Source organism: Pelodiscus sinensis, chromosome 1, assembly GCF_049634645.1.
Source record: "Pelodiscus sinensis isolate JC-2024 chromosome 1, ASM4963464v1, whole genome shotgun sequence".
Classification (NCBI taxonomy): Eukaryota; Metazoa; Chordata; order Testudines; family Trionychidae; genus Pelodiscus; species Pelodiscus sinensis.
In genome coordinates, this window is record NC_134711.1 from 146,371,080 (window position 1) to 146,386,299 (window position 15,220).

The 15,220-nt window shown below is 45.8% G+C and overlaps 1 protein-coding gene across 11 annotated transcripts in view; it reads left to right on the forward strand.

Annotated features, from left to right (window-relative positions):
• LSAMP (limbic system associated membrane protein) overlaps positions 1-15,220 on the forward strand; it is a 1,540,275-nt gene that overhangs the window by 1,407,441 nt on the left and 117,614 nt on the right. For all 11 annotated transcript variants that reach the window (XM_075906335.1, XM_075906328.1, XM_075906364.1 and 8 more), the window contains one exon: positions 12,115-12,249. In XM_075906335.1, the coding sequence (XP_075762450.1) occupies positions 12,115-12,249 (135 nt within the window). The remainder of the gene's footprint in view (positions 1-12,114; positions 12,250-15,220) is intronic.

A 15,220-nucleotide genomic window follows, 5' to 3' on the forward strand; every position in this document is an offset into this window, starting at 1 on the left:
TCCCCTGACAGCCTGTCATGCACTTGAAACGTAAATAGCGGTGGAGACAAATTGCTGCTGTTTTCCTATTAAGCTTTGGCCCACTGGCCTCCTGGCTTGCCAGCAAGATTTCCATGCAGCCTGCTGGCGTGTCTCATCTTAGGGCTCAGTGTGCCTCCCCCCACGCCGGCTAAAGGATAAGAAGGAAGGGAATTATTGTGCTGTTATTTCCTCAAGTGTCCTTGGTCTCTTGGAACTGTTCATTAGATGATGGATTTCTGCCCCACAGCTGTTGCCTCCTGCCCCTTCCTTCCTCTCAACAAAGTTGGGAAAATCAGGATCCTTCCCCTTCTGATGTATTAGCCTTAACTTCTTCCTCATCTCCATAGTGCCATGCCCTGCTAGGTCACATTAAAGGACTATATAAACCATTCACTTTAATAAGGAGTTATGGAGGGATTTTCAAAAGCACTTGTACTGGTGGTGGACAGCATGTGGCCCAATGGCTGTATGTGGCCCATCAGGGTTCTGTGAGAGGCCCACAACACATTTTGTTAGTCATTGCCCATGTGCAGGGTTGCCACATTCTGCTGGTTTCCATCCACATCATTTTTTTCCTATCGGTATTACTAAAGTGAAATACATGTAAAGCAAGGGCACATGAAGTGAGGTGCATGCTGATTGCTCACAATACTGACTGTAGGCACCATGCACGCCCTCTGCATCCAATCAAAGTGCTGCTATGGTTCGGTCACCACATCCTGCAAAATTCTAGGTATGCAAGTGCAGTTAGTCAAACTATCGTATCCCGGGAGGCCTTCTTGGTTACAACAATCTTGTGGTCCACTGACATGAACAAGGACCACTCATTTGGTCCACTTACTAGCCTAGGTTGCCTCTCATTGACCTATATGTTCTAGGAACATATATCCCATTGAAAGTCCTTGGAACTTGTAATCCTAAATTAGCGAGGTGCTTTTGAAAATCCCACTCTAAAGCCCTAATTGTTATTCAACTGCTTAACAAAATGTGTCTCCGATTTTGTTAACCCATCGGGCAATGAGGATGGGACCCCTCCCCATAAGAGTTCTTTATTGAGGCAGTGGAAGCAAAGCAGACTAAACCCATCCTTCTTCTTCTCCTTACCCATCTCTCTCATCAGTTCTGTTCCCTCCTTCTCCTACTTCTCAAGGAAAATGAAATCTCACCAAAGGATTCATAGAGCCTGGCCTGTGGTGGCCTGTTTTGTGCCACCGGTACACTAGCACTAGCAAAACTCCCAGAAGTACACCAGGAAAAAAAATAACAAAGCCTCCAGTCCCCAAAACTGAGTTCTTCAAAACTGATTTCTTTACAGACTTTCAGGCCAGTTCCTCTGGGCTGCCTAGAGTGTCTGTATCCAGCATGATAACTACCTCATGCCAGAGCAAGGTGTTTGTCTTCTCAATAGAGGCACCGGCCCCTTCCAGATGCAACTATTTTTCCTATCAATCTCTAAGATCACCTATTGAATGATTTTTGTTGTTTCCCTTCTCTTTTACCACTCACTGAATGTTGTCCTTTTTCTGCCTCTCTTTCTTCTTCTTTGTTTTTTCTCTTCATGAGCCTTCTAGTCTGACCTACTTCTTCTTTCAATTTTTGATTTGCCCCTCACATGTCTCTTCTCTCTCTCTCTTTATTACCTTCTGAATCTCTTTGCTCTTTCTCTTTCAGAAATACTCCTTTTATTCTCTCATTTCTTCTTGTTGACACATCCTTATGTGTGTGTCCCTGTGCCACACATACTTTTTCTTCAGTGCTCCCACTTGTGGTTTCTTTCGAATACATTTCCTCACTGGTTACTCCATTTTCTCTGCTCTTCAGGAAGTCCTTGAATGGCACTCATTTTCAGAAATGCTGAGAATTCTACTTCAAGTCACTGGGAACAACATGTGCTCAGTACCACTCAAAATCAGGACCTCTAGTTCTTCCCTCTGTTTTTCAAGCTATAAGCTAATATACCAGCCTGCAAGAAACCCTTAGGTTATGAACTGGACGAGTGGGATTATTTAAAAGGGTCTCAACAAAAATATCCCAGTTATGGCTTAAATGAAAAGTTCCCTCTTGACAAGCTGTGCGTGGCAAATTTGGAAGTTGCCTTGTTCTTTGAAAGGAAAAGGATTCTAAGAGCAGAGGAGTTAATCACATTGGATCATATTGGGCATGTCCAGATCCCTATCCCATCTCCAGCACAGGCTGGTACCAGAGGAAGATGTCTGACCCCCATATTTGACCTATCTGAGAACTATTGCACCATAGATTTGGGTCAGCAGAGATGCAGACAAAAGAAGCATTCAGGAGTTAATCTTTGTGCACAAATACACCCATAAATATAATCACCGTGCCACACAACAAATTGGCAAATGTTGGAGAAAGAATCATGGCTGAGGGGTAGCTGAACTGTACTCCCACTCTTTAAAACTAGAGCTTTGCAAAGGGTTTACAGAAAGAGCTGAGACAAAATGGAAATCTCATGGCAGCTGGGTTTTGATGTAAACTCAGCATTCAGACCAGCTTAGCTGGAAATAGGGAAGAGCCCACTTCCCCTGTCCGCTTGCTTTATGTGGCGGTGCAGCCCCATAATTCCTTTTCTGGGACACATCACACCAGTTCCATTTGGTCTTCACTGTGCCCTGTATCTTCCCAGAGCTGCACCTTCCACAGCCTTGTTCAGCAGGGAAGAACATGCCTTTAAACGACAAAATGACAATAGAGTGAGTGATTTGTCAAGAATGGGACTACTCAGAGGGAAAGGAGTGTATGAGGCCGAGCGAGAGCAACTGAGCTGACAGACTCGCCAGGGAGTGAAATGGCTGGCTGGGTTGTTATATTTTAATTGCCTTTCGAAGGCCTCGCCATCATGCAACAAACCCCTGGTCCCCAAGCAGTCTCAGATTCTATTACCTTCTCTGCTTAACACCGTTGGTAGCAAACACCAATTGATTTTTTTTCTATTCCTTCTGCGGAAGGCGACCACTGGTTCCCTCCCCTCCTACAAATGTGCATCATTCAGCACTGATAGCCTGACCTACCCTGACCTGCAAGTTTTTAACTTCCTTTTCTAGTGCTGCTCCAAAGGGATCTTTTTCTAGTGCTGCCCTAAGGGACTTCCCAACTTGCCCCTTGTCACACCTCCCCCCCCCCACATCCTTTACCACAAGGGCCTTCTACTGCCATGATGATCCTTGGCCATGTCCAGACTCAGGGGTTTTTTCGGGAAAAGTAGCCTTTTCCCGAAAAAACTTCCCCTGCGTCCAGACTCAAGCCGCGTTCTTTCGAAATTATTTCGAAAGAACGCGGCTTTTCTTTCGATGGCGGTAAACCTCATTTCACGAGGAAGAACGCCTTCTTTCGAAAGCTCCTCTTTCGAAAGAAGGCGTTCTTCAATGTAAAGAGACCGTCTTCGAAAGAGAGCATCCAGACTCGCTGGGTGCTCTCTTTCGAAAAAGCGGATTTCTCTTTCGAAAGATCCGCCTGCAGTCTAGACGCGATCTTTCGAAAGAGCCTCTTTCGAAAGAAGCCTGCAGTCTAGACATAGCCCTTGTGACCAATGAGGGCTCCCACACATCAATCATTCAACCGTGCACACAGATGCCAGCGAAGCCCCGCACGTAGTGAATACTGACTGGCATTATAACAAAGGAATTACTCAGGCCTTCTATCCTTTGGCATCAGCTAGCAGGGGTAATGCCTGTTGTCCACCTTCCAAAGACCTTTGGAGCACTGCTGGGTGAGTTTGTTACCTGGCTGACACCTCATGGGGCTAACTTACAGAAAATTATATTATCAAGCAATGAGATACAGCTGACACCCTTGTCCTGTCGGAATTCATTGCCAGCTGGTACGCTCCCAGGTTGTACTCGGGCGGGGGGAGGGGGAGGGGAATGGCTGCATAATGCTTCTCCTGGGCATCATGTCATCACAGCTACTCCCAGTGGGGAGTGGGCAAGACATTATGTAATTCAGACAGGGACTGTCACTTTCAGTCAAGAGGGTTCCTCTTCATGCAAAATGTGTGGGGGCATGGAGAGCACCTCTAGAAAGAACTCCAGGCATTCTTACACCTGGGCAAGCCCAGAACATGACTCAGGCAAGGCCAGGAAAGAGCTGTGGGGAGGCGTAACCCCAGCCCAAAGCCTGGCAGCTGATTCTGTGGCTGCACAAAAGGAAATGTGATGAATGATAAATTAGGGCATTTTGAACACCCAAGGAAACCATGCCCAAGGGCTTTCCTCCTGGTTCGGCTCATTCATGAAGCGACAGCCAGGCCTGAATCTTCACTTACATACTGCTAGTCTCTTGTTTTTGTGAAGTACCTACAGACCTAGGGCCACTGGAAGCATGAGTCCAATTTGCACAGTTAGCCATTAGGCACATCAGGGGGTATGGCTATCCTAGCCACCCTAGTTCGAAGTAGGGTGGCTAATGTAGTCATTCGAACTTGCAAATGAAGCCTGGGATTTAAATATCCCGAGCTTCATTTGCATGTTGACGGGCACCGCCATTTTTAAATGCCCGGTAGCTCGAACTACCTGCCCACGGCTACACGCGGCACGGGCTAGGTAGTTCGAATTAACATTCTTATTTCGAACTACCATTACTCCTCCTGCAATGGGGAGTAACGGTAGTTCGAATTAGGAGCTTTAGTTCGAACTACCTAGCCCGTGCCGCGTGTAGCCGTGGGCAGGTAGTTCGAGCTACCGGGCATTTAAAAATGGCGGTGCCCGTCAACATGCAAATGAAGCTCGGGATATTTAAATCCCAGGCTTCATTTGCAAGTTCGAATGACTACATTAGCCACCCTACTTCGAACTAGAGTAGCTAGTGTAGCCATACCCAGGATGTGTAAGCTGTGTGATTATTTCCACCATACATTTGATCCTTCTGTTCCTATCCCTACAGTAGTTGATACTTTGCAGCTCCGTTTACACAAAGGAGCTCTCTCTGCCCATGCACTGTACTGTATCTCTTTGTCACTGTCTCTCTCCACTCCCATCCATCTCACTCACTGTCTCAGCATGTCTCTCTCGTTCTCAGCAAACTGTCTACATTTATTCATTGTCTCTGAACATCTCACTTTCCAAATTTCACTCTTTGTTTACATTTCTTTCTCCCAGCTTCTCTCTAGCTCTTCATCTTCCTCTTTCCCCTTTTTGTATTTCTCATAAGAGCATAAGAACGGCCGTACTGGGTCAGACCAACAGTCCATCCAGCCCAGTATCCTGTCTACCGACAGTGGCCAATATCAGATGCCCTCGAGGGAGGGAACACAACAGGTAATCCTCACGTGAACCCTCCTCTGTCTCCCATTTCCAGAGAAACAGAGGCTAGGGACTCCTTTCCTACCCATCCTGGCTAATAGCCATTGATGGACCTAGCCTCCACAAATCTATCTAGCTCCTTTTTGAACCCTGTTAAAGTCCTAATCTTTACCACATCCTCTGGCAAGGAGTTCCACAGGTTGATTGTGCACTGAGTGAATAAAAACTTCCTTTTGTTTGTTTTAAACCTGCTGCCTATTAATATCATTTGCTGACCCCTAGTTCTTATATTGTGGGAATAAGTAAATAACTTTTCCTTATTCACTTTTTCTACACCAGTCTCCTTTGCTCTCCTCTCTCTTTCACTCTTATTCTCCCAGTTGCCTCACATTCCCTACCTCCCATGCCATAGTAACATTCTATCTTCCCTCTTCTCCGTAGCAATGCAGCACAGGCTGTCCTTTTACTCATATACCATCTGCTACTCTCCACTGATCTCTTTGCCGACAAGTCTCTTCAGCTAGGAAACAGATAAAAATGCCAACCTCAGAGGAATCTGCAGTGGGTGAGGAGGCAAAGGCTGATAAACAAAAGCTTCAAAGTTTCAAATAAAAAAAATTCCCAGCTGGAGGTAAAACAAGAAAATGATGTCAAAGGCTCCCTTAGCTATTTTTGTTTTTCAGAAGTATGTTCCTGGGGAATGTAAGGTGCAGAGGGGGGAAGGGAGCCGGATGAGTGAGACCTCAGACAATAAATGAAAAGTGCAGAGAGAACAGAAACCTCAATTCAGCATTGGAAGTTGCCACGAAAATCTTCAAATGGCATCTTTTGATGTGAAATCTTTTTATCCCCCTTCTTCCCTCCCTCCCCCCCTGCATCTTGTTTTAGGTAAAAGGTGCCCAACATCATCCTAGAGCCCCTTCTGCTCTCCCTGCCTCTCAACTACAAAAGGGGTTTGAAGAAAATAAACAAAGCAGCAGGGTTCCTGTAATGTTTTTCCATACACAAAATACAAACAGATACTTTCTGCAAGAACTAACTTTATTTTAGTTTACAAACACAATAAAACAAAAGAACAAAAGGCAGGTCTGGGGGAGAGAGAGCACAGTGTATGTGCCTGCTCTTGTACAGGCTGCACTAAACAGATCACAAAATGGCTGATGTGTCTTTGGAAATGTGAGGGTCCAATACCTGGTAAACCAAGGCATGCCTGTTACAGTACACAGCTAAACATGTGTGTTGTATGAACACTAATACCAGGGAAGCCCTGACTGTAGTGAATACAGGTTGGACCTCCCTGGTCTGGCTCCCTCAGGACCTGACCAGTCCGGGATGAGGGAGTGTTCTGGACCAGGGAAGGCATGGGGGTGGGGGTCGCCAGTCTATGTGCTCGGCTCCTCTTCACAACTACTTGCCACTGCTGCCCTGGCCCCCAGGCTGTGTAGCCCTGTGGACTCTGCAGCCCTGCAAACTCTGGCAGCCCCAGGAGATCCCCTGGCAGCCCAGTGGGAGCTTGCAGCCCTCCGCCTTCCTGGCCCTGCCAGCTGCAGGCTTGGCCACCTCCCCACCCCTTCTCCCATGAGATCAGGCACCCCTGCTGGCTTCCCAGCCTGGCCAGCTCCACTGCCCCACCAGCCCTACTGGTTGGCTTTGCTCTCTGCTGTTGGCAACCTATGTGCAGGGGCTCTCTAGTCCAGCAACATCCATGGTTCTTGCAGACCATGGATGTTGCTAGACCAGAGAATCACGGGCCACAGAGGTTCAACCTGTATTGACTGGCATCATAACGAAGGAATTACTCAGGCCTTCCATGCTTTGGCAGCAGCTAGAGGGGGGGAAGCCTGTTGTCCACCCTCCAAAGACATTTGGAGCACAGTTTGGTGAGTTTGTTGCCTGGCTTACAACATCATGGATCTACCTCAGGGCAGAGTTTGAAATAATGTGAGCACCCACACAGCAAACCCATCATTTCAAAATTATTTTGAAATAATGGGCTTGTTATTTTGAAATAATAACCCCCCATTCTATGAGTATGCCTGTGTCAAAATACGGTTAGTGTGGATGCTGTTATTTTAAAATAACTACTCCCCAGAGTCATTCAAAATAATTACTCCCAGGTGCTTTCTGGGGCTGAAGTCAAGGTAGCGCATCCACATTCAGGGAGGCTGTCTTGGACTAATTTTGAGGCTTCGCTGTAGTGTGGACATGCTATTTCGAAATAATATTTTGGGAGTTTTTATTTCAAAATAACTTATTTTGAAATAACCAGATAGTGTAGACACAGCTTCACAGAATATTGTTAGATTAGCAAGCACGCTGAGTTCAGTCAGATATGGATGTTGTGTGAATACTCTGTGTATACCTAGATTTTGTGCGTGTGTGTGTGTGTGTTTGAGAGAGAGAGAGTGAGTCTGTGAAACAACTGGTAAAGTGTGTGGAAATGAGAAGCTTTTAGTATGCGTAAGTAAGATATGTGCATGACTACACTGGTTAAACCTTCACATCCCTATTCGATTTGTGTACTCTCACAAGTGTGGTGATGCGGTCTGTAAGCAGACTGTTGTTGTGTAGCTGGGGTGCTGAAGCAGGTGCAACTTGGAAGCCAGAAGGGAGCACACATGGCTAAGGCGAGGGCACTTTCAAAGACTTCCATGTTCACACATCAAAGCAGAATCTACCCACAGAGAAGGGCCTCCACCAGCTCCCAGCTACTCCAGGCACCTGGCACTCTCCAATTCTTTCCACCTTGGTTTGATTGTTATGCCTGCCAGCTCACCCCTACCCCCGCCTCTCTCTCACACCAGTCTGCATGATAGGAAGCGTTGCCTGAAGCTGGCCAGCAGAAGTGGCTGCTGTTCCATGTTTATGAGGACAGATTATAAGTGCAACAACATAGGCACAGCTTGGCTTAGCCTATGGAGGCTGTGGGAACCTACCAGTTACCTCTCAATTTCTGACGTGGCTAATAATCCCCAAGGGGAGAAGAGTTGCTTAGGTTCAGACAAAGGGATAGAACTAGGGCTCCTGGGATGAAAGGACTGAACGTTGTTTGTCTTTGGAATAGCCTCGCCGAGGGAAGTGGTGGCAATCCCATCACTGGGCACATTTAATCCTGAACCGGTGTGAGACGGGTGAGTTGTACCATTAACTTTAACAAGGTCAAGATTTCACCCCTGGGAGAATACACTGTAGGGAAACATCCCGTCCTAATGAGAGTGGACTTGATGCCTGTCAGATGCTGGCATTTCCACCGTTCTCTTAACACAGCATGCATGTTGCCAACCCACGCCTCTGGATAGCATCCGCACTTACCCCCTTCCGCTACTTTTAACATCAATTGTAACAATCCTAAACTTCCTGCCAGTGCTTTCTCCTCAGCGTGACTCTTTCTAGATTTTCTCCCTTTCACTGACATCAGTTGCTTCTGCCTCGGAGAGAGACTCTCCAACAACTTTGATAGGTTGGAATTAAGAGGATGGCTTCTCCCTGTCAGGCAGCCAAGGTCGCTGTGTGCAAGAGACCAGAACCTGACATCCTCTTATGGTGCTGGGCTGTGTCTTGCTATCTCTCATTCCAGTGATATGACATGGCACTTTACGGAAATGCTCTTTTTAAAAAGGTTCTGCCCTGGTAGGCATTTCAGTTTACGCCGTTCAGAGTAATTAAGTTTAAGGAAGAAAACATGGCCACTCATAGATGAAACTGACAGAGAGGGAGAAGGCACTGATAGAACTGGCAAAACTTAGCAAGGAGTGCCCATAAAATATTCCCCCCAAGGAGTGTGTGAAACCCATCCCCCAGACATGTGTGTGCTATAGGAAGACAGAATGAAGGGCCAGGTAGATTTTCATCTCCACTTTGCTGGAAAGGATTATGTGTTGTTCCTGAAAGCTCTCCTGAGCTTGTTGATGGCTCTTTGTTCCTTCTGGGGGTGTGTGTGTGTGTGTGTGTGTGTGTGTGTGTGTGTGTGTGTGTGTGTGTGTGTTTGTGTGATAGCTCTTTGTTCCTTCTGGGGTGTGTGTGTGTGTGTGTGTGTGTGTGTGTGTGATGGCTCTTTGTTCCTTCTGGATGTGTGTGTGTGTGTGTGTTACAGAGAGAAAAATTGTGAGGAACCGTTTCATTCTTTGGGAAACCTAGCAAAATATTTTCTTTCAGAATATTTTTCAGAGCCCCACATCTATGTGGTGACCAGCAGGTAGGTTTAGCAGCACCCAAAAAGGCAGCATCTTTCAGAGGCTAGGAAAACTTCCCCACAACCATCCCTTTGGTTTGGTGGCAGCCTTTGATAAGCACCTCCTCAGCATCCCCTCCAGCACCTTGGATAAAAAATGGGCCCAGCCCATTAAGCCAACAAGATGACAGCAAAGCAACTGTGCCCTGGCAAATTATTTTTTAATTATTGGTTTATTAAGATTTGCTGGGGTAGCAGATTAATGTTCCTGCTCAGCACCTAATAGTCGGGACCTGCCAGCACTGTGATAAATGAAGTGCATTTTGATTCTAGATGGGATTTTCAGACACCCTTTAGCATTGGCCTAACACTGCTGCGATTGAAGGCAGAGGTAAAGTTCCCATTCAGGTCAATGAGAGCAGACTTAGGTCAATGGCGACCACTTGTGAAAATTCCACCCGCAGGGCCTTGCCACTGGAATGCTATTCCTAACTTCTTCACCTGTGCACTGTTGGGAATGGTGAGCAGGGGGGCTGACAGACTTGCTGGGCCCTGAGGTAAGATGGGGGCGGTGGTGCTGGGTGTTGGAAGGGGTGGGGCCTCAGGTAGAGGGAGCAGGGTTGCAACAGCCAGCATTCGGTGCCCCTCTGCAAGTCCTCAGAAGCCACAGCAGCAGCCCTGAGCCTTGGACAACTGCCTCTTCCCCACCCTGCCATCAGTGGGCCTGATGATGAGCAGAGTCCCAATGACTCCTGCAGTGCGGTAGGGTGGATTGCATTCCCTCTTTACCTAATGGTGTACACTGCCCTGCAAAAAAGCAGGGCATCTTGCAAGCGCTAGCCCTTTCTGCATCCATGCTAGTAAGTCCTGAAAATGAAATGCAGACCTACACCAGAGCAGATAATGGTTTAGGACACAGTGGTTAAGTTCGAATTTATCAGAAACCTGGAAGCATTTGGATCTAGGTTTTGGGTCTTCTGTCTCTCAATAAAAGAAGAAAACTTACCTGCTTTCAAAGAGTCCCTTCATCATATGTGGAGTGGCAGTGCCTCTTTTAATACTGAGTTGCCATGTCTGGGGACTATTTTACCCATTGGGGGATTCTGATGGCTGCAGGAAAACCAAGTAATAAGAGTGGTAGTGCAAGGGACAGAGGCCTGAGCAGAGATGTATGGGTCCCCAAAGCTGTATCCTTGATATAAAACAAACAATCTGGCTGGTGCCCTGTACTCACCCTCCAACATGCATGGCTAATCTGATCAGGCTACGTCACTTTGGCTAATGTGTCATGGGAAACATATGCCTGTCCATTGGGATGGTTCTGCCACTCTAGGGAATATCACTGGAACTAGAGCCCCTGAGCATGAGGCTACTCCTGCCATGCAAGACTTTGTGAGCCAGGGACTAATGACCAGTCCACACAGACCGTATTTGAAACACACCTAGGAAGTCAGGCACGGATGTTTAAAAGAGCTGCCCGCTGACAGATGGTGTCAGGCTCTGAAAAGACCTCACATCCATTTCAGACACTTCAATGAAAAGGCCAGATATTCAAAAGGTCGCATCCTTCGTTGATAACAACGTCTTCTGGGCACTGAGCTCGTCTGAAAATCTCACCCATAAGATTTAGAAGCGAGATTAGATATGGGGAGGTTGCCTTGGGTTAGTTTGCCTGTGCTACCCACTTTGCAAAGACTGCTACAGCCATGCTCCAAAGCAGGGTTAGCACCCTGTTAAGATAGAAAACATGCTCCCACCATGGTTCTACCCAACAGTGTGAATAATCCTTCTAGGGAGAGGCCCGGATTGATTTACAGAGAGATGGTGTAACTATGCCAATCCTAATACCTAACACTTCTATTGCACCTTTCAGGCAAGGCTCTCAATGTTCTTTCTAGGAGTTCACCTCACAACCCTTTTTTGGGGGAGGAGGTATTAGCCACAGTTTACAAATGGAGAAACTGAGGAATGGAGTAGTGAACTGACTCACTCAAGGTCACACAGTGACCACAATGGCAGGGCCACAGACAGAGCTCAGATATCCTGACTCCCAGTCCCCAGTTCTAACTCCATGCTCCCTCTCTAACTCAGGTTTGAAAGCAGTTTTTTGAACATAGTTAAAAAGAAGTCAGATAATATATACACAGGAGTGCTAGGGTTTGCAGTGAGTATTGGTCCCTGGGGATCAATTTTACTTTCCAACAGTCCATACTTCTCAATGTGGAGGTGTTTCCAGGACACTTTGTCTTGTCAATGTCAGTTTGGGTTGGAAGTTTGCATTTTCAGAGACCGAAAACACCACCACCACAGGTAAAATATGTCCCAGTGTATGGTGGTCATAACTACCACAAAGCCAATTATAATCAATCTGACCAGTCCTGGTAGTGAAATAAATTGTTAACCCAATTCTGTCTCTGCAAGTTGGTGATTTTGCTTCCATGAATGTAATGGATTCTGGCCACAAGACTCAGTTTGGGCCAGAACCTCCTTTTGGTTCTCCAGAATCTATGCTGCTGTTCTTGCTGGCATAGCCTCAAAGTAGCTCCCACCTGCCATGGTGTCATGAATACTTGTGCCATGATCATTCACATGTAACAACCAAAGAGAGGGCCATTCAATGCACACCACCTAACAAGAGCCTGCTGTGTCCTTTTCTCCTCCTAGGCAGAGAATTTGAAGGCGAGGAAGAGTACCTGGAAATCCTAGGGATCACCCGAGAGCAATCGGGCAAGTACGAGTGCAAAGCCGCCAACGAGGTTTCCTCGGCAGACATCAAGCAAGTCCGGGTCACTGTGAACTGTGAGTACATTAGAAACAGACAGGGGTGAGCTTCCATACTATGGTGATGGCAGGAAAAGGAGAAAATCCTGGCATCTTCATGGCCAGGGCTCTATTTCTTTGCAAAGGAAACATGTGGAACTCCTTGCCACAGGAGGCTGTGAAGGCTAGAACTATAACAGAGTTTAAAGAGAAGTTAGATAAATTCATGGAGGTTGGGTTCATGGAGTGGTATTAGCCAGGGGGTAGGAACGGTGTCCCTGGCCTCTGTTTGTGGAAGGCTGGAGATGGATGGCACGTGACAAATCGCTTGGTCATTGTCTTCGGTCCATCCCCTCCGGGGTACCTGGTGTTGGCTGCTGTTGGCAGACAGGCTACTTGGCTAGATGGACCTTTGGTCTGATCCAGTACGGCCGTTCTTATGTTCTAAGCTCAGGGCTCAGGGTCGGGGGTCTCACTGGACCAACTTGATTTTCATGCAAACCTGCTCCTGGGTTCGCATGTGGCTTTTGGTGGCCAGGCTGGCAGCTATCCTGCCCTAGACGGCCGCATTCCTGTGCCTAGTGCAGAATCAAAATAGGGGCAGTGGTCTAGGTCTGCCCCTGGTTGAGAGCTAACCCCTCTGGCCCTGGCATGAGATAAGAGGGAAGGTTTTTTTCATGGATAAGAAATTGGTAAAAGAATGGAAACAATGGATAGGAATAAATGGGTAATTTTTCATAATGTAGACAGGTAAATAGTAAACTCCCCCAAGGCTATCTATTAGGACTACTGCTATTCAACATATTCATGCATTATTTGGAAAAGGAGGTAAACAGTAAAGTGGCAAGGATTGCAGATAACACAAAATTACTCAACATAGCTAAGATCAAAACTGACTGCAAAGAGTTACAAAGGGATTTCACAAAACTGGGTGACTGGGCAACAAAATGGCAGATGAAACTCAGTGCTCATAAACGCAAATAATGCTCAATGGAAAACATAATGCCAACTATACATACAAAATGATGTGGGCTAAATTAGCTGTTACCACTCAAGAAAGATCTTGGAGTCATTGTGGCTAGTTCTCTGAAAAATCTGCTCAATATGCAGTGGCAGTCAAAAAGAGCTAACAATATTAGGAACCATGAGTAGTCCTGTAGCACCTTAGAGACTAACAAAAACATATATGTTGTATCATGAGTTTTGTGGGCAAAATCCACCTCCTCAGATGAGTGAGGAAATGGGGTTGGCCCATGAAAGCTAATTATATATATATATATATATATATATATATATATATATATATATATATATATATATATATATATTTGTTAGTCTCTAAATTGCTACAGGACTATTTGTTGATGCTTTAAAGTTATAGACCAACATGGCTACCCCTCTGAGAATGTTTGGAACCATTAGGAAAGGGTTAGATAATTAGAAAATACCATAATGTCACTATATAACTCCATGGTATGCCCAAACCTTGAATAGTGCATGCAGTTCTGATTGCCCCATCTCAAAATGATATATTATAAAGAAAAAGTAAAGAAAAGGGCAACAAAAGCGATGAGGGATGTGGAACAGCTTCCATGTGAGGAGCGATTAAAAATACTAGGACTGTTCAGCTTAGAAAAGAGATAAATAAGGGGGGACATGATAAAGGTCTATAAAATCATGAATGGTGTGGAGAAAGTAACAAGAAAGCATTCCCCCTTTTCATAATACAAGTACTACCAGTTACCTAATGAAATTAATAGGCAAAGAGTCAACCTGTGATGTTAGTTGCCAGAGTCTGTGAAAGCCAAAAGTATACTTCGCTTCAAAAAACAATTAAATAAGTTCATGGCGGACAGGGCCATCAATGGCTATAATCAAATGTGGTCAGGGATACAACCCCTACCTCTTCTAGTACAAGTAAATGAATGAAAAGTTGCTATCTGTGTCCTACTATGATGGGATCAGGCACCATCTGTCCATTTAAACACTGCAATGGAAAATGCATTCACACATTTACTCCAGGTTTAGTTTCTTACTTTGTGTCAAGTTCACCAAGCATCAGCTACCAGAACAGAGTAGGTGGCAGTAGAGTCTCAAAGGGTATATCTACACAGCAGCGTTTTTCCTATTAACCTACGTTATTGTGAAATAGCAAAGTGCACGGCTATACTACAAGCCATTATTTCGAAGTAATGTCGAGCTGGAGGACTTCTTACTCCGACTCCTGTAACCCTCATTTCATGAGGAATAAGGGAAGTCAAACGAAGAGTGTTCTTCCTACAACTTCCTGCTGTGTAGACAGCGCCAAAAGCCATGCTTAGTTATTTCGACTTCAGCGACTCACTTGACGCAGCTGAAGTTGCGTATCTTAATTCAACTTTAGTCCTGCTGTGTAAACATACCCAAATAGACCCTGGCTCACAGCATAGCTGGAATTCCCAGTCACAAGTTCTCCCCAGTCTCTTCCTGTTCACAGCAGAGATCTGTGTGTCAGGCTCTGGTGGGATCTCTGCCAAGTATGGCATTCAGCTCATTATAAAGTAAGAGGTTTGTGGCTTAGCACCAAATAATTTGTTGCACTCTAGCCTTCTGGTATGCCTGCCACAGTTCCTTTATTTTTGTTATTCTTCCCCAGCTCATCTGAAGAGGTGGGTTTTGCCCATGAAAGCTCATGATATATGAGCGAGAGAGAGAATGTGTTCGTCTCTATGACTATGTCTACTCTACACACTTATTTCAAAATAACTCACGTTATTGCGTCTACACAGCAATCCTGTTATTTCTTCCTTTGACATCCTGCTGTATAGACAGCATGAAAAACCGACTTCAACTTCAGCTATGCAGTTAACGTAGATGAAGTTGCATAGCTTAATTTGATTTTAGCCCGCCGTGTAGACGTACCCTTTGGTGACACAGGACATGCATTGTTTTTAAAGTTACAAACTAACACTGCTATCCTTTGAAACCATTCCTTTGCTTTCACATGACATTGCTACTGGTCCCTGCCAGA